At 34.4% G+C, this 24,270-nt stretch overlaps 2 protein-coding genes across 3 annotated transcripts; both read left to right on the forward strand.

The window, feature by feature from the left end:
- Positions 1-855: 855 nt before the first annotated feature.
- LOC131619753 (uncharacterized) lies at positions 856-3,339 on the forward strand. The gene is made up of 2 exons (XM_058890821.1): positions 856-1,763; positions 1,875-3,339. Exons 1-2 carry the CDS (start codon positions 856-858, stop codon positions 3,337-3,339), a joined length of 2,373 nt encoding a protein of 790 aa, XP_058746804.1.
- Positions 3,340-19,972: 16,633 nt separating this feature from the next.
- On the forward strand, positions 19,973-23,721 carry LOC131644542 (pentatricopeptide repeat-containing protein At2g37310). Of its 2 annotated transcripts, none has more exons than XM_058915071.1 (2): positions 19,973-22,244; positions 23,329-23,721. In XM_058915071.1, exon 1 carries the CDS (start codon positions 20,024-20,026, stop codon positions 22,034-22,036), a length of 2,013 nt encoding a protein of 670 aa, XP_058771054.1. In that variant the 5' UTR covers positions 19,973-20,023; the 3' UTR covers positions 22,037-22,244; positions 23,329-23,721. The 2 variants fall into 2 exon arrangements, with proteins under 2 accessions (XP_058771054.1, XP_058771053.1); XM_058915070.1 differs by lacking the exon at positions 23,329-23,721 and adding an exon at positions 22,629-23,310.
- The last annotated feature ends 549 nt before the right edge of the window (positions 23,722-24,270 follow it).

The following is a 24,270-nucleotide window of genomic DNA, read 5'->3' on the forward strand; positions in this document are numbered from 1 at the left end:
AGGGCAAAATTAGTAAAAATAAGGGTGTAAAAATTAAAACATATGAATACCCAATGGGCCAAACAGATCCAACCCAATCAATTATTTATGACTTAGAATAAAAATTAAAAAAAAAAACTATTCCGTACAGTCTGCTCCTCTCTTTATGTGACTATTCATATTTCTTTCTCCCCCTCTACTGTCACTTCACCGTTTCAACTTTCAATTCAAACAGCAAGTAGGAGCACGTTGGTTTGCAGCAACTAGCAGGAACAAGAACAAGTAATGTCTTTCTATTATTTTTTTCTTATTATAATAATTCTATTATTATATTATATATATTATATAGGTTATTCATACTTTATTAAATTTTTGTTCTTTAGATAGTTAGACTTACACGCAGTAGATTGTTCCAATTGGCAATTGCAATATAGGTTCTTTAGATAGTTACGCACAGGAGATTGTGCAATTGCAATATAGGTTCTTTAGATAGTTACACCGTACCGCAAATTATAATTGCAATTGCAGTATAGGATGTTCTTTAGATGTATTGCAAATGAATTATAAGTTTAAATTTTTATTATTTTTAAATTGTTTGTTCATTGAACTCATAAGACAATTTTAAATTATTATTAACTTATTATATATTTTTTATATCATAGTAAAATAGTTTAATTCTTTTTTAGAATCTAATACTTATATTTTAATTCTTTCAAAGGTTTTGGTTAATTTAATAGGTCATTCATAATAGTAAAATTCTCTTGTAATTTTTTTGTAAAGATCTATTTATTTTATTTAATTAGTCAGTCTTGTCTATTTGTGTGTTACAAATTATTTATCTAAAAATTCTTTTCACTGAATCATTAAATTTCAGAGATGAGGAGGTTTTTGGTTCCTAGAACAAGTATTGAGAAAGTGAATGTTAAGCAATCGGAAGCCGAAGTAGAAGAAACACCCCCTAATGTGGCCAACGAGTTTAATCCAAATGAGATTGTGCGTGATCCAGGATGTAGGAAACAAATTCACGAGTATGCTCCTGATATTCAAGACCAAGTGAGGAGGGCATATATATTGAAGGGTCCAACGCAACCAGATTTAGCAAGATTTCCTCGTACTCAATTTGGGAAGTCTTCAAGAGCATTTTGTAAAGCTTGGTATAAGAGTTATACATGGATTGAATACAGTGAGTCAAAGGATGCAACTTATTGTTTCTATTGCTTTCTCTTTAAGCCTCCCGGGAGGGCCGAACACTTTGGTTATGAAGTCTTCAACAAAGACGGATTTAAAGATTGGAAGCATGCATCTAAAGCCTTTAAAGATCATATTGGTAGTCATGATAGTAAGCACATCTCATGTATGAAGCACTATGATGATTATAATAATCAAAGACAAAGTGTGACAAGTATCTTTGCTAGAGCAACTAGGGAATCAGAAGAATTGTATAAGATTCGTTTGACTTGTTCTTTAGATTGTACTAGATATCTCATAGCACAAGGCATTGCTTTCCGTGGCCATGATGAAAGCTCTACTTCTCTAAACAAGGGAAATTTTAGAGAGATGGTGGATTGGGTAAAATCTAATGATGAAAAAGTAAGAGATGCTTTTGATCGTGGTCCAAAAAATTGCACAATGACTTCCGGTGACATTCAAAAGGAGCTTGCAATGTGTTGTGCACATGAAGTCACCAAGGTGATTATGGAAGAGCTTGGTGATAGACAATTCTCTGTGCTTATTGATGAGTCACGTGATATATCTGTCAAAGAACAAATGGCGGTGATGTTGAGGTTAGTACAATGAGCTTGTTATTGAAACTATTACAATTATTAACTTAAACTTTTTATTTCATTCAAATATAACATAGATGAATACATTTGAATTTTTATTTATCTTTCTAGGTTCTTGAACGACAAAGGGAAAGTTGTGGAACGATTTATTGCTCTACATCATGTCAAATATACTACATCTGAGGCACTAAAGGATGCTCTTTATGGTATTCTCGATCGCCACACGTTATCTATTTCAAGGATACGAGGGCAAGGATATGATGGGGCTTCAAATATGAGAGGTGAGTTTAATGGTTTACAAAGAAAGATTCTAGATGAAAACCCTTATGCTTTCTATGCCCATTGTTATGCTCACCGTTTGCAATTGGTGGTTGTGTCCGTTGCTAGTAGTTGCTCATCTATTCATGATTTCTTTGAGTACATCTCCTTGATTGTAACCACAACAAGTGCATCTTGCAAGAGAAATGATGCTTTGAAGGAGGCACAACACCGAGAAATTTTGAATAGACTTGAGAGTGGTGAGATATCTCAAGGAAAGGGCTTGCACCAATCATCTAGTCTTGCTAGACCCGGAGATACTAGATGGGGTTCACGTTATACTACCTTGATTCGTTTGGATCAGATGTGGTCCTCCGTGTTAGAGGTGCTTAGTATTGTTGATGAAGATGGACGTGGACCATCCCAAGCGGCGGTTTTGATAGAAAAAATGGAGAGCTTTAAATTTGCTTTCATTTTGAAGTTTATGTTAAAGTTGTTTGGTATCACAAATGAACTTTCAAAAATCTTGCAAACAAAAGATCTTAATATTGTGCTCGCTATGGAATTAGTTGATGATGTTAAAGCTCGGTTGGCTACATTGAGAGAGAGTGGTTGGGATGATTTATTTATTGATGTCCAAGAATTTTGTTTTGCTCAAAGTATTCCGGTGCCAAATATGGATGAAGAAATACCAGTTCGGGGACGTTCAAGAAGAGAAGGGAGGACTGTCACTAATCTTCACCATTACCGTGCAGAGATTTTTTATGTTGCTATTGACAAAATATGTGTGGAGATGGATCACCGGTTTTGTGAAGGAAGTAACGTTGTGCTGGATTGCTTCTCATGTCTTGACCCCAAGAACTCTTTTTCCAAGTTTGATGTTGATAAGCTTGCTCATCTTGCTAATATTTATCATGTAGACTTTTCTGATGATGACCGTGGAACAATAAGGGAGCAACTTGAGACTTATGTACATCAAATGAAAAGGCATGCTTCCTTTACTTCTTGTGAAGATGTTCAAAGTTTGGCTATGAAGATGGTTCGAACTGAGAAACATTTGGTATTTCCATTGGTCTACAAGCTCATTGAGTTGGCTTTGATATTGCCGGTGTCAACAGCATCCGTTGAAAGAGCTTTTTCAGCAATGAATATTATCAAGTCTAATTTGCGCAACAAGATCAACGATGTGTGGTTCAATGACTTGATGATATGTTACACCGAGCGGGAGATATTCAAGACACTTAAAGATGTTGATATTATTCGAACATTCACCGCAAAGAAGTCTCGGAGAGGGCATTTACCTCTTAATTTTATTTAGCACACTATTCGCATGTTAAGTTTCATCTCTTTTATGTAGCACAATTTATGACTATTTATATAAAGTTCAGTTAATTTTTTTGCCCAGGCTACATAATATTTCTGGCTCCGCCACTGCTTATCTTTGTGAATTTTCATACCAAGAATCTTCTTAGCAGCACCTAAGTATTTCATGCAAACTCTTTTTTCAACATCATTTTAGGTTCATTTAAATGATTAGCAACAATCAACATATTGTAACACCCTAATTTCTTTGGAGTTTATTAATATAAAATCAAAGTAGTTTGTTCAAATAATAAACATGCAATTAGGATGTCACACTTCTCAAAACATGTTAAATTTGCTTGATCATTTAAATAGATACATAACACGTTATGCAGATGAACCAAAAACAAAACTTCATAATTCTCAACTTCTCATTTTATTACGCAGCGGAAAAGATTCACATAATGTTATCAAAATAATCTACTTCCAGTATAAACAACATTTATTCAAATAATCCAGAGTTCATAAGACTCCAAACAATCATCAAAGACAATAAGAGTTAACTAAGCGTTCATCCCCCCGGTGTTACGTATCAGAGCACGACCCGACTCGACATAAGCAACAGGAAGATCAACATCTTCCAAGCTACTCCAAGTTACCACTAAGAGGGTATAACTGCCATCCACAATCCTTGCCTTCCAGAGGAATCCCTCTCCAAGTCTATGGTAACTGTACACCAGGGTAGTCGCTCCCCAGTTGTACTAATGGACACATGCGGTATCCGATAAATATGTCAGGTAAACAACATCTGTGTATATCGAGCTCGTGTCCATAAAAAGCCGAGTGCCTATCAAATAAATGAAGTAACATTTTAGCACCCGCTCTCTGTGTATATCCACCTCTGCCTCGTCACCAGCAGTCTCATGTGCCGCAAAAATCTCGGCATCATATCACTGCTGCAAGAAGTGAAACCTCACGTGCTCCCCACGGGTCCTCTCCACCTCCTCAAGCGCGTCATCAGGATCAGCCCCCAGCTCCTCAATCAGGATCTCAATCGCTTCCTCCTTCGTCAGTCTAGCATGACCAAGGAGGGTACCCCTGATAGGTCGATGTAGGAGGCATGCCTCGTCATCAAGAGTGATGGTAATCTCACTATGAGGAAGATGAAATGACGAAGTATTTGGATGCCACCTCTCTGCAAATGCCATAAGTATCCCATTATGAATCGTCTGGAAGCCGACATGACAGAGGTTCCTCAGCCAAGAAGCTGCGAGTACATCTTAGAACCACGACTCGTCAGGATGCTCGAGTGCGGCAATCTTCTGGTCATGGTTGTAGAACATCCAGGGATCCTTATCTTGAAATTTTCCAAATATGCCTGGCTGAATGATCTGCATACCTTGTCAACAGGGATGCACTTATAGGACCCCCCGGGTACCAGACAGGCTCCGACACCGGATCATCCTCGTGCAGCTCGGGAGGTGGCACCGAAGATCCTGCATCGGTCGTCATTGGCACATGCATAGAAGTAGAAGAACTTCCCCGTCAACGTCTGTGGGCAGAGGGCATCTGTGAGGAACCCTTAACATTATCCCAAGGCCTCCGTGATGAAGTAGTAGATGGAGAAGGCTCCTCAACTAGAACGGATGGAGAAGGCCCCTCAACTGGAACAGATGGAGAAAGCCCGGCTGGAACGGGTGTAGCAGGTACATCTTTTGGAATGGCAGCTCCATCAGTCACTTGTGATACTACATGCATCCGTTTACGCTGCACGGATGCATGCTGTGTAGTCCTCCAATGTATAATTCGGTCTGGATTGTCAGCTATAATGTCTGCATTGTGATACAAATAAAATCGAGTTATATACTATGTAGTTATAATAAGAAAAGAAAGAAAAAATATTTGCTCTTCCGTTGATGCATCTACATAAGTACCTTACGTTTCAAAAGCTGGGTTTCTTCCGTAGGTGCATCTACGAAATGATCCAACGTTCTATTCTTCCGTAGATGAATCTACGGAAAGTTCTGAAACCTAAAAAACGCAACAATGATGTCTGGTCACTACTGCAGAGGGTTAAAAACCCCATTTTGGTGGATTGATCATCCATTTTACACATCAAACAGTGTCTACATTGTCTCTAAACTATATTTCTAAAACTATCCAATCATTTCTACACCTAAAAATAAAATTCTGACTCTATTACAAATACTCTAAAATAACTCGAAACATCGAAATCTTACCGATTAAATTGAGTTTGGAAGTTGTTGGACTGTGTGTAGCAACCTGCCCTAAAAGTTAAAGGTTTAGAGTCGCCACCTATTCTACTAGGGCGAATAGGAAACCCTATGCAGTTAAGAGATCGGGGTAAGATTATTATATTCAGGTCGAGGGAAGGTGTTAGGCACCCTCAACCCTTTCCTAAGGTTTGATCTAAGATGAAGGTTTATGGCAAAATTATAGAAGTTAATAGCTAAGGAAATGAGAAGGGTGAACGACAAGATTTGAACCTGATTAGAATTTTGAGGAAGGGGACTCGCCTTGGTTATCCAAGTGCCTACGTATCTCCTTAGGGAGAATCAGAGTCAACGTAGTTCGGGCACATGGTTGTACGCCTTTGAATTAGTATGAGGTTGTTTGAAGGCTTTTTGAATGGCCTTATCGTAGTTTTTGAAATGCGAAGTTCGAAGGTATTTTGAATTACCTTATTGTAGATTTGAAAATCGTAGTGTTGAAGAGATGAAAATTCCGTAGTGTCGTGGTTTAGTGTGTTTTGAATGTTTGGGCGTACAACCCTTATTTAATATGTCACCGTTAGTTGCGAGTTTGATCATTATAGTTAACGGATTAAATAATGTATTGCTGGTTGCTCTGATCGATAGATTCGATCGTCACAGGCAGCAAATGAGGTGTGTTTTAATTTTGTATTAAATTATGCGTTTTATGTTTTATTATTTTATCTCTCGTCATTGCGACTAATAGATTTAGTCGGGTCGAGGACAGAATTAAACCATAATTAATTAAATTAATATTAATAGATAAATTAATTAGATTTAATTTATTTCTCGCCAATGCGACCAATAGATATAGTCGGATCGAGGAGAAAATTGATTGATGATCAATGTATTGCCAAAAGAAAATAAGGAAAATATATATGAAAAAATCCAAGACTTCCATTCAAACCAAAGGTGCTGCGTCAATTTGCTCTTAGAACAATAATTCCATTCCATTATATATGAAAAAATCATGAATTTAAATAATAAAAAAAAAACCAGACGCGCGTGATATCTTCTTCTTCGCTGCGACGGTCTGCGAACAACACCATGGCCATTCCTGCACATTTGAGCCCAAGCAAGCACAACACATAAATTAATTACAAGGACATAGACCGACTTAAAATCGCCTTCCGAATCCACTGGTATCATCGATTTCGTCCAATTTCATCTGCAACTCTAGATCCTAAAACACAGCTCTGAAAACCTAACAATGGTGGATTCTTATATATGCAACCAAACTTCAATTAAATTGCCCAAAAAGCTTGTAAACATCATAATGAATACAAATATATAATCCAAATCGATTTATAACGCCTGTATAACGAGAATCGAATCACAATTTTTTTTGCTAAAACTATGACCCTGTCGTCGCAATTCTGGGAGGTCTCAATGGTTTGTGATGATCCAAAATCGTTCATAAAAGGCCAGAGAATACGTTTTGATCAATATAAGCTCTTGGAGAAGCCTTAGATTTGGAACTCGAATTGACCATTCCTTGAAATTTTTTACGATTCTTGGAGGCAGCGTCCCCTCTGTTTTTCACGATTTCCTTGAACTTTCTCTCAAGTTTTTTTTTTCGTTCTGCCACCCCCTTCTAACCGGTTTCTTTCTCCATATCTATAGTGAGGAAGTAGGTTAGCTACTAAGAATTAGAAATTAAGTTGATTACTGTCAATTAAGAAAGTTTTGAAATCAATTTATCATGATTTGATTTTGTACAACTTTTATAATTGATTGGAATATTTTTTTGGAAAGCTTTTTGCGTTTTTAGAAAGAATGAATTTGATTTGGTAATTATGTACAAACATATTTCATTCCTTTTTGTGACTTCTTAGGCTTTACTCAGTGAATTAAAAAACAGTAACAAGTGAATTTGATAAAGACACTAATGGCAATAACAAAATAAATATATTGATAATAATAATAATAATATAATGGTGCTAAGAATATCTACATAATAATATTAAATGGTAGAAATTATTAGTAATTGCAATAATAATGGTAAAATAATAAAATGATAATGTATAAAATATGGTGATAGTAGTAAACAAAAAAAATTGATTGTATGTTAAAAAATAAAATGTAAAAAGAAAATTGTAAGGGAAAATTAAGAGAGAAAAAAAATCACAAAGAAGTATATGTGCTAAAAAACAGTAGCATTTGAACCCGCGACACTATACACTCACAACACTTTACATATGATTTGTCAATTGTGCTACTCAATTCATTCAATTTAAAATGTCATTGCAACATATATAACGGGCGGGCAAATTTTAGGGTATGACACTGTGTCTATTGTTAATGTTGACGTTATTGGCCGAACTCGAGAGAAAGAAAACAAATTTTGTGGAAGTTTGATATTTGAGGTTTGGAGAATTTGAGTGTATGGAAATGAGAAAAGTGAAGAATGGGGGAGAGGAAGAGTCTGACGCGAATATAACATCAAATGTTTTCGTAGATGCAGTTACAAAAGCTTTCGTATGTACATCTACGAAACAAAACAACGTTAAACAAAAAAAAAAGATGCTTCCGGACAGGGGCGGAATTAGGTTGAGGCAGAGTGTGGCTATAGCCACACCAAATTTTTTTAATCTTTTTTATATTTATATATTATATAATATTTTTAAACTAAAAATAAAATAATAACTTAACTATTTTTTTTAAATTTTTCTTCTTTTATAATTTTATATTTTTTCAGCCTCTCAAACTTTACCATCAGTATTTTAAAAATTAAACCGGTCATTAAAACAACGAAAATACTGGATCATTGATTTATTAGTTGAACTATTTGATCACTGGTCGAACTGTATTATTAAATCTGACTAAATTAGATAATTCAGTCAAATAACACAATATCTATAACAAAATTATATAGTTAATAAACTCGTCAAATTAGATGACTTATCTCTAAAAAAATCACGAGAAAATTTAAAATATTAAAATTGTTATGAATAAATATTATTGTGGATGTCCATATATATTCTTATCTTTCATCTTCATATTCCCTATTAAGTGGTATAGTAAGGTTATGATTTTTCACCTTCCTAATATCCTATAAATAGAGACCACTTTGCAATGAAAAGCTAACTACTACAAAGATGATAATACAATATTACTTTTTATCTTCTTTTCTCTCATTCATCTCTCCTTCATTTATACTGTTTTGGTTAATTTCATAACACGTTATCAGCACGAAGCTCTACCAAACTTGAAAAAAATTGAAGCCCTAATTGTTAGAGGTAATATTAGTTTATTATTTTATTTTCTCATTATCCATGTTGAATTTTGATATTATATCTTATTAAACTATCAATAATCTCTAAAGGATTACACAAAAACAACGTGTTTGTTATATAGTTCCTGAAGAACTTAACAAATATCCATTAAAGATAGTATTAAGTTTGTTATATATAGTTCTTGAAGAACGTATCAAATATCCTAGAAAGATAATATTGAGTTTGATATATAATTCTTGAAGAATTATAAAAAAAATGATGATTATGATTGAGTTCCTGAAGAACTACACAAAAAAAAAAACTTTTTATCACTATGAAGATCATTTGTGATATATAATTCCCGAAGAGTTAAAGTTTTAAAATAAGGATTTCTCACATCTTAAAATATTGTATCTATAATATTAGAAGAATTTCATCATGATATTAATGAATCCCAGAAGGATTGCATCTATACTAATAACATATCCCTGAAGGATTGCACAAAGAATAATTTTTCTTGACCGTTGTTTATGGAAATAGTTAGTGATGTGATATTTGTAGAACTAAAGATTAATATTAAACTATCTCCAAATTATTGTTCAAAGATTGAGTTTAATCGATTATTGTGTTTATAATAATTGATGAATTCCAAAAGAATTCAACGTTCAATCACATTTAAAAGACCGCATCTATAATATTATTGAATTCTAGAAGGATTGTATCAATTATGTTAAAAATTAACAAAATGATTGCTTCAATAATATTATCGAATTCTAAAGTTATTGAATCAATAATATTGAAGTATCCCAGAAGGATGATTTTGAGGTATGATTTTGAGGATGATCTTCATGCATCCCAAAAATATTGCAAGAGTAATATTGAAATATCCCTGAAGGATTTCATAAATTTTTGTTGTTGTATTGATCTAAAAATTTATAATTTGTAATATGCTCATAAAAAGATTGTCATTCCAGAAGAATAACACAAATAATATTAACGCATCCCGGCAGGATGGTTATATGTTTTCGATCATTATTTATAACAAATTATTTATATAGTTACTGAAGATCTTATCAAACATCCCTGAAAGATAGTAAAACAACATAATTATATGATGATATAATTTTGATGATATGATTTTGTATAATTTTGATAATTATATGATAATATGTTCATATGCGTGTGTATGATTAAAATTATTAATCATGGGATACTATCATATTAGTTTGGAATATATTGCCAATCATTACACAAATTAGATTTAGTTCTTGATGCTCCAAAATTAGGATGATCGGTGTTTAATTTATGTACTCAATTGTAATACCTCATATCAAACAAAGTCTTGCTGATACAATTTCTTTATTCATATTATTTCTAAATATTGATATTTTAACAAGAGAATTAAGACATTGCAATCTATTAAAGAATATATCAATAGTCTAAAGTTGCTACATATTTTAAAGTTGTTATAATAGTGTTTAGATTTCTCATATAAATTTTAATTATACTATTCTTTTCTTTTTACAAGTATAGTGTATGGATGACATTTGTTAGTCCATCTTAAAGGCACACGAAAGTAATCTCATATTCTGATAGAGTCGAGATTCGAATGAACTTTAATCCTTTATATTTTCTTTTTGTGTGTTCTCTTTATGTCTTGTCAAATATTTTCGTCATAGATAATTCACATGAATTATATTGAAGGTATTGAATATCTTTGTATTACACAAATGAATTTGGACATAAATGTATAATAGAAAAGCTATCGGCTTTTCCCTCGGGCTTGCACTACACTTATATTAGTACAATTGAAGCACGTGTCATTGTAAACCAGTTGTTTACAAATTACACTTAAATGTGTCGTTGGTAAAACGGGTTGGGTCATCTCGGATATAATATGATGCGAATAATTTGTATTGAAGAACCAGAAGTTTCTTCAATCCGGTCAATTTTTGTGTGTTTCTAAAGGAAAATAAAAATTTGAGAAATTGCGTTTTTATGACATTAATTGTTGCATCGACTAAAATATCATGCATATGTCTCTACTCACAACCAGAAGTTTGTGAAATTATTTTCTCAACTAATTAGGCTAAGATCTTGTTTTCTGGATTTTTTTTATAGAAATTTATGTATAAGTATCACATATATTATTAAAATTGATATTGAATATCATGTAATATATGTTCATAAAAAGAAAATGGACCCGAAGATCCATTCTTTAGACGTCTAAAGTTAATTATATGGTTAATACTTATGAGATCATCACTTCTAAATTATATATTTGAAACACTCAAACTATGATATTAAGATATTTATTCGCATTAAGCCAACAAGATACTATATATTAGTCCTCCCTAATTTATTCTAGTATTTCTCATCTTAGTGAACATTTGGATGTGTTGTGTATATTCCAATTGCTCCAATATAATACATTAAGATGAGTCATGAAAGAATATTGGAAAAATATAATTAATATAACTCTCAATTTTGAGGATATAATTTGAGAAAATAGTCAAACACTTGATTGCAGCCCAGTAGGCTGATTATCACTTGATAAATTAATTTTCCTAATATTAGGGGGGAGGGAAATGAACAGCTGAAATCATGAACAAGAAGTTCAAATGAACAAGTTAAAATAAATTGTTGTCTTGATCCTCGTACAAATTAATATGAACCAAAAGTTCAAAATATTATTCATTTGCAAAGTTTATGAAATAAATTATCAGCTGGTAATACTCCACTCAAAGTGGATTCTCCTATTGGATAATATAATATTGCAAATGAGTTGTAGCTGCGTCTGAAGCGTGGTATGAAAGTCGGTTCCAATGTTAAAAGTCCTCTACTAAGAAAAGAAACTAAAGATGACCCAAGTGAGGATATGAAAATGCTAAGAGCACTTTGATCTAATTTAATTTTCAGTTCCAGAAGAACAAATCAAGTACTTGAAATATGAAATAAAGAGATCTCGATAAATTATGTCATGGATGAAATGGAATGGAACCAAAATTGAGATAACTAAATAAAGTCAATATTGACAATGTCTTTGTATACAATATAGCGCTAAAAGTGATCAATGATAACGAGGATCATGAGTCAAAGTCTATTAAAGATTAGAGACTAAGTGAGAATTGGCCAAAATAAATATATTCAATTGAGTAAGAATTAAACTCACTTTACAAGTGACTCACTTTTGGACCTGTAGTCCGAACACCTCATGGTGTGAAACTAATTGGATATAAATGAGTTTTTGTGAAAAAGAAAAATAAGAATGATATAAAGTTTGATTTATTGCTCAATGATTTTCACAAAGACCTAAGATTGAATTATATAAAACATATCCACCTATAGTGGATTCAATTAATTTTTGATAATTAATTAGCCTTGTAACACATGAAGGGCTTAATCTGAACATGATGGATGTAATGACATCTTATTTATATGGTTCACTTAATAGTGACATTTACATGAAACTCCCTGAAGGATTCAATATACCAGAGGCACGTAATTTTGAATCTCGAGAAAACTACTCCATCAAATTGAACAAGTTTCTCTATAGGTTGAAACAATCTGGATGCATGTGGTACAATTACCACAGTGAATATTTACTAAAGGATGAATATACAAATAACTCAGTTTGTCCTTGTACTTTCATAAAATGATATGGAAAAGTATTTGCAATAATAGTTGTCTATGTGGATGACATAAGTATTATTGGAACTCCTGAAGAGCTTCCAAAAGCTATAAATTGCTTAAATAAAGAGTTTGAGATGAAGGACTTAGAAAAGATAAAATATGTCTAGGTTTGCAAATTGAGCAGGTGGACAAAAGAATATTTGTACATCAAGAAGGCTCTATAGAAAAGTGTTGAAATGATTCTATATGGACAAAGATCTTTAGATGAAAATGTTAGATCATTAGATGTGGAGAAAGATCTTTTTAGGCCTCGAGAAAATGATGAAAATTGCTTGGTCCTGAAGTACCATATCTCAGTGCAATTGGAGTACTAATGCACCTTGATAATTATACACATCATGATATATCATTTGCCGTCAATCTATAAGTAAGATAGAATTATTCACCTACACGAAGAAATTGGAAAGCAGTCAAACATATACTTTGTTATCTTAAAGATGCTGGTTACTTGTCAGATTCTCACAATGGTAGATCAAAAAGAGGTTATTTGTTTACATGTGATGGTACAACCATTTCATGGAGATCTATGAAACAAATCATGGCAACAACTTCACAAAGTCTCGCATAACCATTAGCACTACATGAAGTCACTTCGAAGAAGACATTTTAAGTAACTACTACAAATAATATCGTCTCACATATAAATGTATATATGAGGGGGAGCAATAAATATTTTCTGCACTCTTTTTCCCTTCACCATGGTTTTGTCCCACTGGGTTTTTCTGGTAAGGTTTTTAACGAGGCAGTTCACAATCAAGGGATATTGTACTCTTTTTCCTTCACTAGATTTTTTCCCACTGGGTTTTCTCTAGTAAGGTTTTAACGAGGCATATCCTCAATGGACATCCAAGGGGGAGTGTTATGAATAAATATTATTGTGGATGTCCATATATATTCTTATCTTTCATCTTCATATTCCCTATTAAGTGGTATAGTAAGGTTATGATTTTTCACCTTCCTAATATCCTATAAATAGAGACCACTTTGCAATGTAAAGCTAACTACTACAAAGATGATAATACAATATTACTTTTTATCTTCTTTTCTCTCATTCATCTCTCCTTCATCTATATTGTTTTGGTTAATTTTATAACAAAAATTTATAAATTCATTATTTAAATTTAAATTTATAGCGTATTCCCAGGAATACCCTTCATTTTTTTATTTTTTTTTATCAATTTACCCTCCCCTCTTTTAACCCTTTTTGTTATTGCACTTTGTTAATTTAGGTTTAACAAAACAACAACACTCTCACTCTAAGTAGTAGCTGTATCAACATCTCTCTCCCTGTAAGTTTCTTTATTTTTAATTTTTCAAATTTTCAATTCAACTTAGTTGAATCCATTGAAACAGTGTGATAATGGTGATGTCATTTGCAATTTCAAATTCAACCCAATTGAAATCTTGTGCAATTTTGTGATTGATTTGTGAAGAAAATTATGTAAATAACAACTTCCATTCTTGATTCTTTTTATCTACACTGGAAATTCTTTATATTGAATCCAAAGTCCAAATCTTATTTTCTCTATGTTTGTTTCATGTTTTACTCTAAAATTTTTATATGTACAATGATGAAAATTTTATTATAATTTTAACTCGTAATTATAATTGTATGTTTGGAATATCATATTTTACCCAGCCGCCGCGCAAGCAAATTGTAACTTCTAATTATAATTGTGATTTGAAATTTTAAATTGTAAAATTAATTGGATTTTGATTTTGATCGTGATTGTGATTTGAAACGTTGAATTATAAAATTAATTGTATATTTTATTTTTATTATGGAAATCCCCTAGATTTTGATTCTCGCTCCGCCCCTGGAGATGATCCAAGTCCGTATGCATTTTTAAAGAAAAAAAAGTTCATTGTTAAAGAAAGGGAAGAAAACATTACATCGAAGAAAGGCTTAATTACTCTTTTAGTCCCGTAACTTAATTTATTGTTTCAGTTTAGTCCCACAAATTTAAAACGTTTCATTAGCCTCCTTCAAACAGTCTCCGTTAGTCAGTTAAATCCATTCTGTGAACAAACGTTAAAAAAAGATTATGTGGCATTTAGTAATATGATGTGTCAATTATGCATATACTGATGTGTCACAAATAGTAACCTCATTTCCTCAAGCTTTTCGTTTCAAGAACTTCATTTTCTCATTCTCCTCATTTCCATAGTTTGTCTCAAAAACCCTAGCAGATGCAAAGAAACCCTCAGGCTGAAGACGAAGATTGTTTCCAGTAACTCATTTGCAGGCTAAGGTACGTGGATATCCCTCTTCATTTTGTTTTCATCCTTGTCGTTATTAGCTTGTTGTCTTCTCCGTAGTCTCACATATTCCTTATTCGTTGTGATTAGGTCATGAGTGATCGGTTTGAGTGTGTCGTACATCATGGGGGTGTGTTTACTGAGTTCAATAGGTTAGGTTTTGATGGGTTAAAGGAGATTTGGGGGGTTGACCCGGATTATTGGAGTTATTTCGAGGTTATGGATAGTTTAAAAGAACTAGGGTACCCAAAAGTAGATAGTTTGTGGTATTACGATGCAATGGATGACAATGAGTTAGTGATGTTGAATGACGACACAGGAACAACTAGAATGAAAGTTATTGCATTGATTAATGGGAATGTGCATCTATATGTCATGCATCCAGTTAAAGCAGAAGCTGAAGTAATTAATGAGGATGTGGATGAATTGAATAATGCTGCTATAGTAGGAACTTTTGATGAGTTGGGGACCATTGAAGACTTGAATAACCTAGGTGACAATGTTGATGAAGGAGGGCCCACTGGTGTAGAAGAATCAGCCAACCAAGAAGATCCTTTTGGGGAATTTAATAAGGATGGGACCACTGGGAACTCAAATGAGAATGTTAACTTTGAGGGGGACATTGTGTCTGTTGATGTTATAGTGGATATCACTTTAGATGGGATCACTAAGGCTGTTGAATTTGACCAAATAGCTGAGGGACTAGTTGGTAACCACAATGATACAGAAGGACTAAATAGTAACAAGGAATCTGAGGAGAAGGGCAAAGGTGCCAAGAAACCCAAGGTTGGAAGACCAAGAAAACAAAAGGTGGTGGAAGAGGAAGTTGAAGGTAATGGTTTATTTGATGATGATTGTGAAGCTGAGGTTAATAAACAGAACTTTAGAGGTTTGAGTGATTCTGAGGAGTATGATACTGATGAGTTACCACTTGACTATGATAGTGAAGATGATGAGGTTATAAGAGATGATTTTCCAACTTTCAAACTTCCCAAAAAAATGGATGATTACAAATGGGAATTAGGGACTTATTTTGCTTCTAGTGAAGACTTTAAAGAAGAAATTAGAACTTATGCCATACACTCAGGTAGAAATATCCAATTTAAGAAAAATGATAGGAAGAGAATGAGAGTCATATGTAAACAAGGATGTCCATGGGAGTCATATTGTGCAAGATTAGCAGACAAAAAGACATGGCAGCTGAGAAAGATTGTTGACAATCACACATGTAGCAGAGACTATAAGGTTAGGTTTTTGAATTCCAAATGGTTGGGCAAAAAAATTACCATTACTATGAGAGAGAATCCTGACTTGAAGCTGAGGGATATCATGGAGAAAACAAAACAAAAGTGGAATGTAGGGATCAATAAGACACTTGCATACAGAGCTAAGTCAATTGCAGTTGACATTGTAGATGGTTCTTTTAGGGATCAATATACAAGAATCCATGATTATGGACATGAGCTTTTAAGGTCCAACCCTGGTTCAACTGTGGTTATTAGTAGTCAACCTTGCCAACCAAGTCAAGGTGGAGAGGACAACACTGAGAATATTGATAGGCCTTTGAATCCACACTTCCAAAGGATGTATATCTGCTTCAAAGCTTGCAAGGACAGTTTCTTCAAGTGTAGACCTATTATAGGTTTGGATGGATGTTTTTTGAAAGGCTACTATGGGGGACAAATCCTTGCAGAAATTGGGAGGGATCCTAATGATCAAATGCTGCCCATAGCATATGCTGTAGTTGAGGGAGAAACCAAAGAATCTTGGAGCTGGTTTTTGGAATTATTAACAACTGATTTGGGAGGTGTCAGAATATGCAAGACATACACATTTATAAGTGATCAACAGAAGGTTAGTACTAATACTTTTATTCTCTTATTTAGTTTGTTACATGCTCTAACCTATATGAGTTTGATACAGGGTTTGTTACCTGCACTTGAAGAGTTGCTACCAGGAGTTGATCAAAGGTTTTGTGTTAGGTAAACATATTCCTTGTTCTGTAAACACTAATTCCTTGTTCTGTAAACACTAATTCTGATTGTCATCATATTCAGGTAGTTAATAAACATATTCCTTGTTCTGTAAACACTAATTCTGGCTAGGTAGTTATTCTGATTGTGTTAGGTAAACATTTATTCTGATTGGTTGTTATTCTGATTATGTAGTTATTCTGATTGTGTAGTTATTTTGGCTAGGTAGTTATTCTGGCTAGGTAGTTATTCTGGCTAGGTAGTTGTTCTATAAACATATTTGTGTTAGGTAAACATTTATTCTGATTGGTTGTTATTCTGATTAGGTAGTTATTCTGATTGTGTAGTTATTCTGATTGTGTGAGTAGGCACCTATATATTCTGATTCTGTAGTTATTCTGTTTGTGTACAAATATATTTGGTTGAGTAGGCACTTATATAGCAATTTCAAGAAGAAGTTTCCTGGTGTCAAATTAAAGGAGTTGATGTGGAAGGCTGCTTATGCAAGTCATCCAAATGCTTGGGAGAAAATTATGAGACAGATTAAAGATGAGAATACAGATGCCTTTAATCACATTTGGAAGATCCCACCTAGGTTCTGGAGTAAATCAATGTTTAAAAGTGGTCCAAAATGTGACACTTTGGTGAATAATATGTCTGAAGCATTTAACTCTGTCTTTGTAACTGCAAGAGCCAAGCCCATTGTGACTATGCTTGAAGAGATTAGGGTGTATCTGATGATGAGATGGGAGTCTAACAGGAAAAGGATTGCAAAATATAATGATACTATTCTGCCCAATATCAGAAAGCAGTTGGCAAAACAATCTCAGCTGACTAACTATTGGATGGTTAGGTAATTTTCTTTCTTAACTCTGACCTGATACATGAAGTAGATTAATTGTGACCTGATGCATGAAGTAACTCTTATGTATTGTATTCCTTTATTTGTAACAGGCGTGCAGGTGAGGTAGAATATGAGGTTAGGCACATAACAATCATAGAAGAAAAGTATTCTGTGAATCTGTCAAAGCATGAATGTTCATGTAGAATATGGATGCTGACTGGGCTACCATGCTGTCATGCATATGCATGTTTGAAGGATCAACGATTAGAAGTATATGATATTGTTCCTGATTATTACAAAAAGGAGTGCTATGAAGCATGCTATACTCCTGTGATACATTCGGCTAATGGAGCTACTCTTTGGACCAAGACAGATGTTGTTGACCTACAACCACCTCCTATAAAAAGACAACCTGGTAGACCCAAAAAGAAAAGGAACAAAGAGGCTGGGGAACAAGTAAGAAGTGCAACACAGCTTAAAAGGGCAAAGTTTGGTATCAAGTGTAGTAGGTGCAATAAGGATGGCCACAACAAGGCCACTTGCAAGTTGCCACCAACTGTGACTACTACTACTGCTCCATCAAGCCAACAAAATGAGACCACTGCTCCATCAAGCCAACAACCAACAACAAACAAATGTTCCTTCTGCTGCACCAACAACAACTGTTTCTTCTGCTGCACCAACAACAACAACTGTTTCTTCTGCTACACCAACTGCAAGCTCATCTCAGCAACCACCCAAAAAGAAAAAGAGACTTCAAAAGGGTCCCAAAAGGCAAGTTGCAAGTCAGCCCTAAGTTTTAACTGCCACTTTTGTGCTGTGAATTAATGTCTCTTTTGTGTACTAGGTTTTAACTGTCTTTTTTTTTTTTGTGCTGTGTTGACATTGGCTTATAATGCCACCTTTTGTGTACAATGACTAAGGCTTTTAACTGCCACCTTTTGTGTACAATGACTAAGGCTTAAAAATGCCACCTTCAATGTAACTTTCTTTTGCAAAATTCTGTTGAAAATTGATACCAATTATGCAATTGACCTTGCTTCATACAGATTTATTAAAACTGCTCCTATCTTGCTAAAATTTTAGACATTCTTCACATATATATGGTATTTTAATTGCCACCTTATAGATGTCATAACACAATATTCTCTAAAACATAAAACTGATACAACTATAAACAATATTCTCTATTTATAGATGTCATAAAACAATTCATAACACATAAATTGGATACAATACATAACACTTAAACTGATAAAACAAAACATTACGCATAAAACTGAAACTGATACATTGTGTCTCTTGAAAACTGCTACATTGTGTCTGATGAAAACTGATACCAAACCAATTCATTACAATATTTCTCACAACACCAAAACATTACACATTAAGCTCATACAAGTTACAAACCTAAAACAAAACCTAACCCCAAAACAACAATACACATTAGGCTCGTACACTAACCAATCTAAAAGAAAATTGTTACAAAAATAACATTACACATTAAGCTCATTATTCAAAGAATTATAGCCACTTTCAACCATCCCCTAGTGTTGTTGATCTCTTTCTTAAATTTCTGAATTTTCTTCTTTTGCCTCTGGATCTTCAAATCCCTTTCATCAATAATGTCGTCCTCGAACCATTTGAAGAAATTACCGCCCTTATTCACATGGTTTCGGAAATTTCGGCACCCCCAAAACTTTTTCCCAAAATTCACACTGTTCATGTCGCCCACAGTACGCAGAACACATTCGTCTTGGCAAAAACATTCTTTCCTCTTGTTTCTGCGAATGACGGACGTTGTATTAGAATCACAACTTGACATTGACATTAGAAACAAGTATGAAACAAGAAGAAGTTGAAAGAAGAAGAAGTTGAAAGAAGAAGATGAATACAGAAAGGAGAAGAAGATGGAGCTCTAAGAAGAAATACATATATTTGATCAAAGAAAACCCTAGATATAATAAAGATATATCGTGTGCTGACTCATGGAAACAGGTGGCATGCCACTGTGGCAATAACAGACGGTGTAAACCTGGACTCACGGAATGAGATCTAATTTGTTAACGGGGCAAATACTAAGGGACTTTAATGTTACCTTTTTTAATTGTGGGACTGTTTTGTAACTCAAAATTATCTTATGGGACTGAGGGACTAATTATGCCTCGAAGAAATGTTATTGATGCAATGTAAAATGAGTTTTCATCATTGGGTGAACTAGTATGAAAATGAGTTGATTACTGAATTTTTCACGTAAGCATTACACTTAATAAAGCAAGATAACAGAATGAAGTCAAAATAAAAAAAATTTAAATTTTTTTAGGCGCGGATTATTATTATTTTTTTATAACAAATGTACAGAAGTTATTAAATAATTTATTTAAAAAACGCATTTGAATCTTTAGTTATTCAAAATTCAACCAAAAACACACACAATGATGAAATGAAGATCCGTAATGCGTTGCCGTTTAACGTTCAATTTCAAACACAATCCATCCCTTACAGAAACCTCTTCAAAACCCTCGGCGGTGGACTCGACGTCGCCGCCTATGGCTCCACCATTCAACACTGCTCCAACCACCGCCTCGTTCGTCAAGGCAAACAGCTCCATGCGCGCCTCTTCCCATTCTCCATCACACCCGACAATTTCCTCGCCTCAAAGCTCATCATCTTCTACGCCAAATGTAACCTCACACCACAAGCCCGCAACGTGTTCGACAAAATTCCCAGTAAAAACACATTCTCCTGGAACGCCATGCTCATCGCTTACTCCTCTAACTCCCTCTTCAATGACGCGGTTAACCTCTTTGCATCCTTTGTTTCCTCCACGGTAACCTCAACAGGCGTATCTCCCGATAACTTCACCGTAACCTGCATCTTGAAGGCGCTGCCCTCATCTTCTTCTTCGTCGCATAAATCAGTAGAAGCGATTCACGGTTTCGTTCTTTGTCGCGGATTTGACTCTGATGTTTTCGTTCTCAACGCATTGATCACGTGTTATTGCAGGTTTGGTAGGACTGAAATGGCAAGGAAGGTGTTTGATGAAATGACGGATAGAGATATCGTGACATGGAACTCCATGATTGGTGGTTATTCTCAGAGTGGATTGTACCAAGAATGCAAGAGATTATACTTGGAGATGTTAGGTTTGGAAGGCAGAGGAATTCTACCAAACGCAGTTACTATTGGTAGTGTGATGCAGGCGTGTGGACAATCGAAGGATCTTTCATTTGGAATGGAAGTTCATCGATTTATGAAGGATAATATAATTGAGACGGATGTGTTGCTTCATAATGCTGTAGTTGCTATGTATGCGAAGTGTGGAAGTTTGGATTATGCCCGTGAGTTGTTTGATGAAATGAGTGAAAAGGATGAGGTTAGTTATGGGTCGATTATTTCTGGGTATATGATTAATGGATTTGTAGATAAGGCTTTGGATGTTTTAAAGGGAATGGAAAACCCTGGATTGAATACTTGGAATGCTGTGATTTCGGGTATGGTTCAGAATAACCAGTTTGAAGGGACATTGGATTTGGTTAGAGAAATGCAGGGACTTGGTTTGAAATTGAAGCCAAATGCTGTTACACTAGCCAGCATTCTTCCTTTGTTTACGTATTTCTCAAACCTTCGAGGGGTGAAAGAGGTACATGGTTATGCAGTCAGAAGAAGTTATGACCAAAGTATATATGTGGCAACTTCCATGGTTGATACTTATGCGAAATTGGGGTTTATTCACGTTGCAAGGCGGGCTTTTGATCAATCACGGAGTAGGAGCTTGATAATTTGGACTGCAATTATATCTGCTTATGCTACTCATGGAGATGCTAGTTTGGCACTTGGTCTGTTTGATCAGATGCTAGATAGAGGAATTCAGCCGGACCCGGTGACATTAACTTCTGTGTTGACAGCTTGCGTTCATTCCGGGTTGGTGCATGAAGCTTGGAATGTCTTCAATGACATGCCTTCTAGATGTGGGATTCAACCTGTGGTGGAGCACTATGCCTGCATGGTTGGTGTTCTTAGTCGAGCTGGAAAGCTTTTGGAAGCGGCAAAGTTCATTTCTGAGATGCCAATGGAGCCAACTGCTAAAGTTTGGGGTGCTCTGCTGCACGGAGCTTCTATCTATGGCGATGTGGAAATGGGGAAGTTTGTTTGTGATCATTTGTTTGAAATCGAGCCTGAAAATACAGGGAATTACATAATTATGGCAAATTTGTATTCACGTGCTGGGAGATGGGGAGAAGCTGGTAAGATTAGGGAAATGATTGATGAAATTGGATTGCAGAAAATCAGGGGAAGTAGCTGGATTGAAACAAGTGGAAGGTTAGTAGAGTTTATTGCCAAAGATATGTCAAATGAAATGTCTGATGAGATTTATGCATTGCTGGAAGGATTGCTTGGTTTGATGAGGGAAGAAGGATATATCTTACAGACAGAATTGGATAATGAGATGTGATGAGATTTGATCCTAATGTTCATTGAAACTAAGTAGCACTCAACTTGTCCCTTGTATGAGGCCAGAACAAAAAAAAGGACATTCAACCTCTGAGGTGCTGTGTTTGAAAAACACCTAAATTATGGTGGTCGCAAACTTTTGTTAAACTCCTATATGTATCTCTATGCTCTGCAAAAATGTCAAGCTGAACTAGGTGCTTTTGGCTAAGGTATGAGCCCTCTCCTCTGTTGAGTGTCATTATAAAATTTATGTCTGATGATAACTGATTTTTCACTTTAGATAATCAGGGCTAGAAATGTTTAGCTTCAATTCAAGCCTCAATCAATGTATATGATCAATTTTATTTTAGGTGAAAAAGGATAGAAATTTTATCTATGTTTTCATCAGTTCAGTCAATATTGCATTATCGACAAATCAGCTGTTATTTCCGTGATGTGGTATTGATCATCTGAGTGTTGGTTATGACTCAACTCTACACTTTAGTAGCAAAATCTTTCTCATGGGCTAGCACCAAATACTATTGATAAACACTTGCCTGATAGATAATTTTACCAAATTCATAAATGAGTTTAACCGGTTCCCCACATTTCAGGTTGATTTTTTTTTATACTTCAACTTTATGGAATTGAGATTGATACGGCATGGAACGATGAGATGGTGACTAATATTTTGTGAAAAATTGGAACCAAAAAGATAGTAATTTATGTTGACAATGGCTCCACGTATATGATTTCTTTTAGAAATCACCAAATTGGTGAGATGGGGGCATTGGAAGGAACGCATTATCATTGATTTTGGTACAGCCAGCCAGCTGTAGTAATTGAATAATCATAAGGAAACATATTTGTTTGATATTTTTAGTATTTTATTGGGGGATCCTGTTGTGTTTACCTTTTTCTTTTGAGAGCATCTATGCATATGATATTTTCATATTAATTTTACAAGTTTCCTTTTTACCATCTTTAATTCATTCCTGTCTTTTCTTTCTAGTTAAGCATCCAATATCTGTGAAGTCTATTTTCCTTTAATCATAACTTGGTGGCCACCAAATGTCGTTCTTCTTCACAGCAGGAACCACTACTTGATCTTATATTTTAATGTTTTGGTGTAGAATAGCATCATCATAAAAGTAAATTATCCTTTCCACACTGGCACCAAGGAAGTCATTTGCAATAATAGTTAAAAAAATATAAGCATGTGGACATGTAAATCTATGATGAGTAGAAGGTATAAAGATGTCTTATTCTTTACGCTGGAATTGAATTATTGTTTTGATTGGTTTAAATTACAAGGGACAAGAGCAACAAACCACAGCATGGGCCATACGGTTGGAAATGAATTTTTCTCTTCTGCTTGTTTTTGTTGACATTAACCAAATCAGTCTAGAGACACGGTTGAGAAGATAACGAAAAGATTAAGAGGGAGAAACGTGCTTGAACTGGACATTAACAAGAAGACAATTAAGTTCACTGTTGATTGTATCATCTCCATAACTATCACACTATCAATTTGTTTGTTTATGACAAAACTTGTATTAAATATTAATGAAAGTAGAAGGGTATAACAACCCTTACAAATAAAATCTAATGTGATCTGCAAACATATGAAATTAAGAATTACCCCACCAATCGGAAAATACAAAACTGTCACACAATTGTTAGTTCTAGTGCTCTACCATATTTTCTACTGCCCTCAAAGCAATGAGGCCTGTTATCGGATGTATGAAACATATTGTATATCAAACATCGTACAAAATATATTTTAAAGTTTTTATTTTAATTTATGGGGAGAAACTAATAATTAAACAATCAAAACTGTATTTATATACGGTGTTAAGTGTATAAATATCATTTATGCAAAGTAATTGATGTCTTTGTTTCAAAACTATAAGTTTTTTTTAACATATCACACAGATTAAAAATGTAGGTGATATGATAGGTGTTCTTGATGATGATAAATTTTATAAGAATTATGGAATGACAGTCTAGTTTTGTTTGATGGTAAGGGTATATTTGACGATCAAGTGAATGACGGTTGTTGGTGCGAAATTTAGAGTTTTTCTCTATAGACCTCCCAACCTTCTAGTCCACCTCTGGTGAAAAATCCAAACTACCCCTGACTTCGGAAGTTCATTTCCGAAATGCAAGAAAAAGGCGTTTTCGGAGATGCATCTCCGAAAGCGCCTTTTTTTTTTGAAAAAATTGTCTTATTTCGGAAGTTCATTTCCGAAAACA

This window comes from Vicia villosa, linkage group LG1 (assembly GCF_029867415.1).
Source record: "Vicia villosa cultivar HV-30 ecotype Madison, WI linkage group LG1, Vvil1.0, whole genome shotgun sequence".
NCBI lineage: Eukaryota > Viridiplantae > Streptophyta > Magnoliopsida > Fabales > Fabaceae > Vicia > Vicia villosa.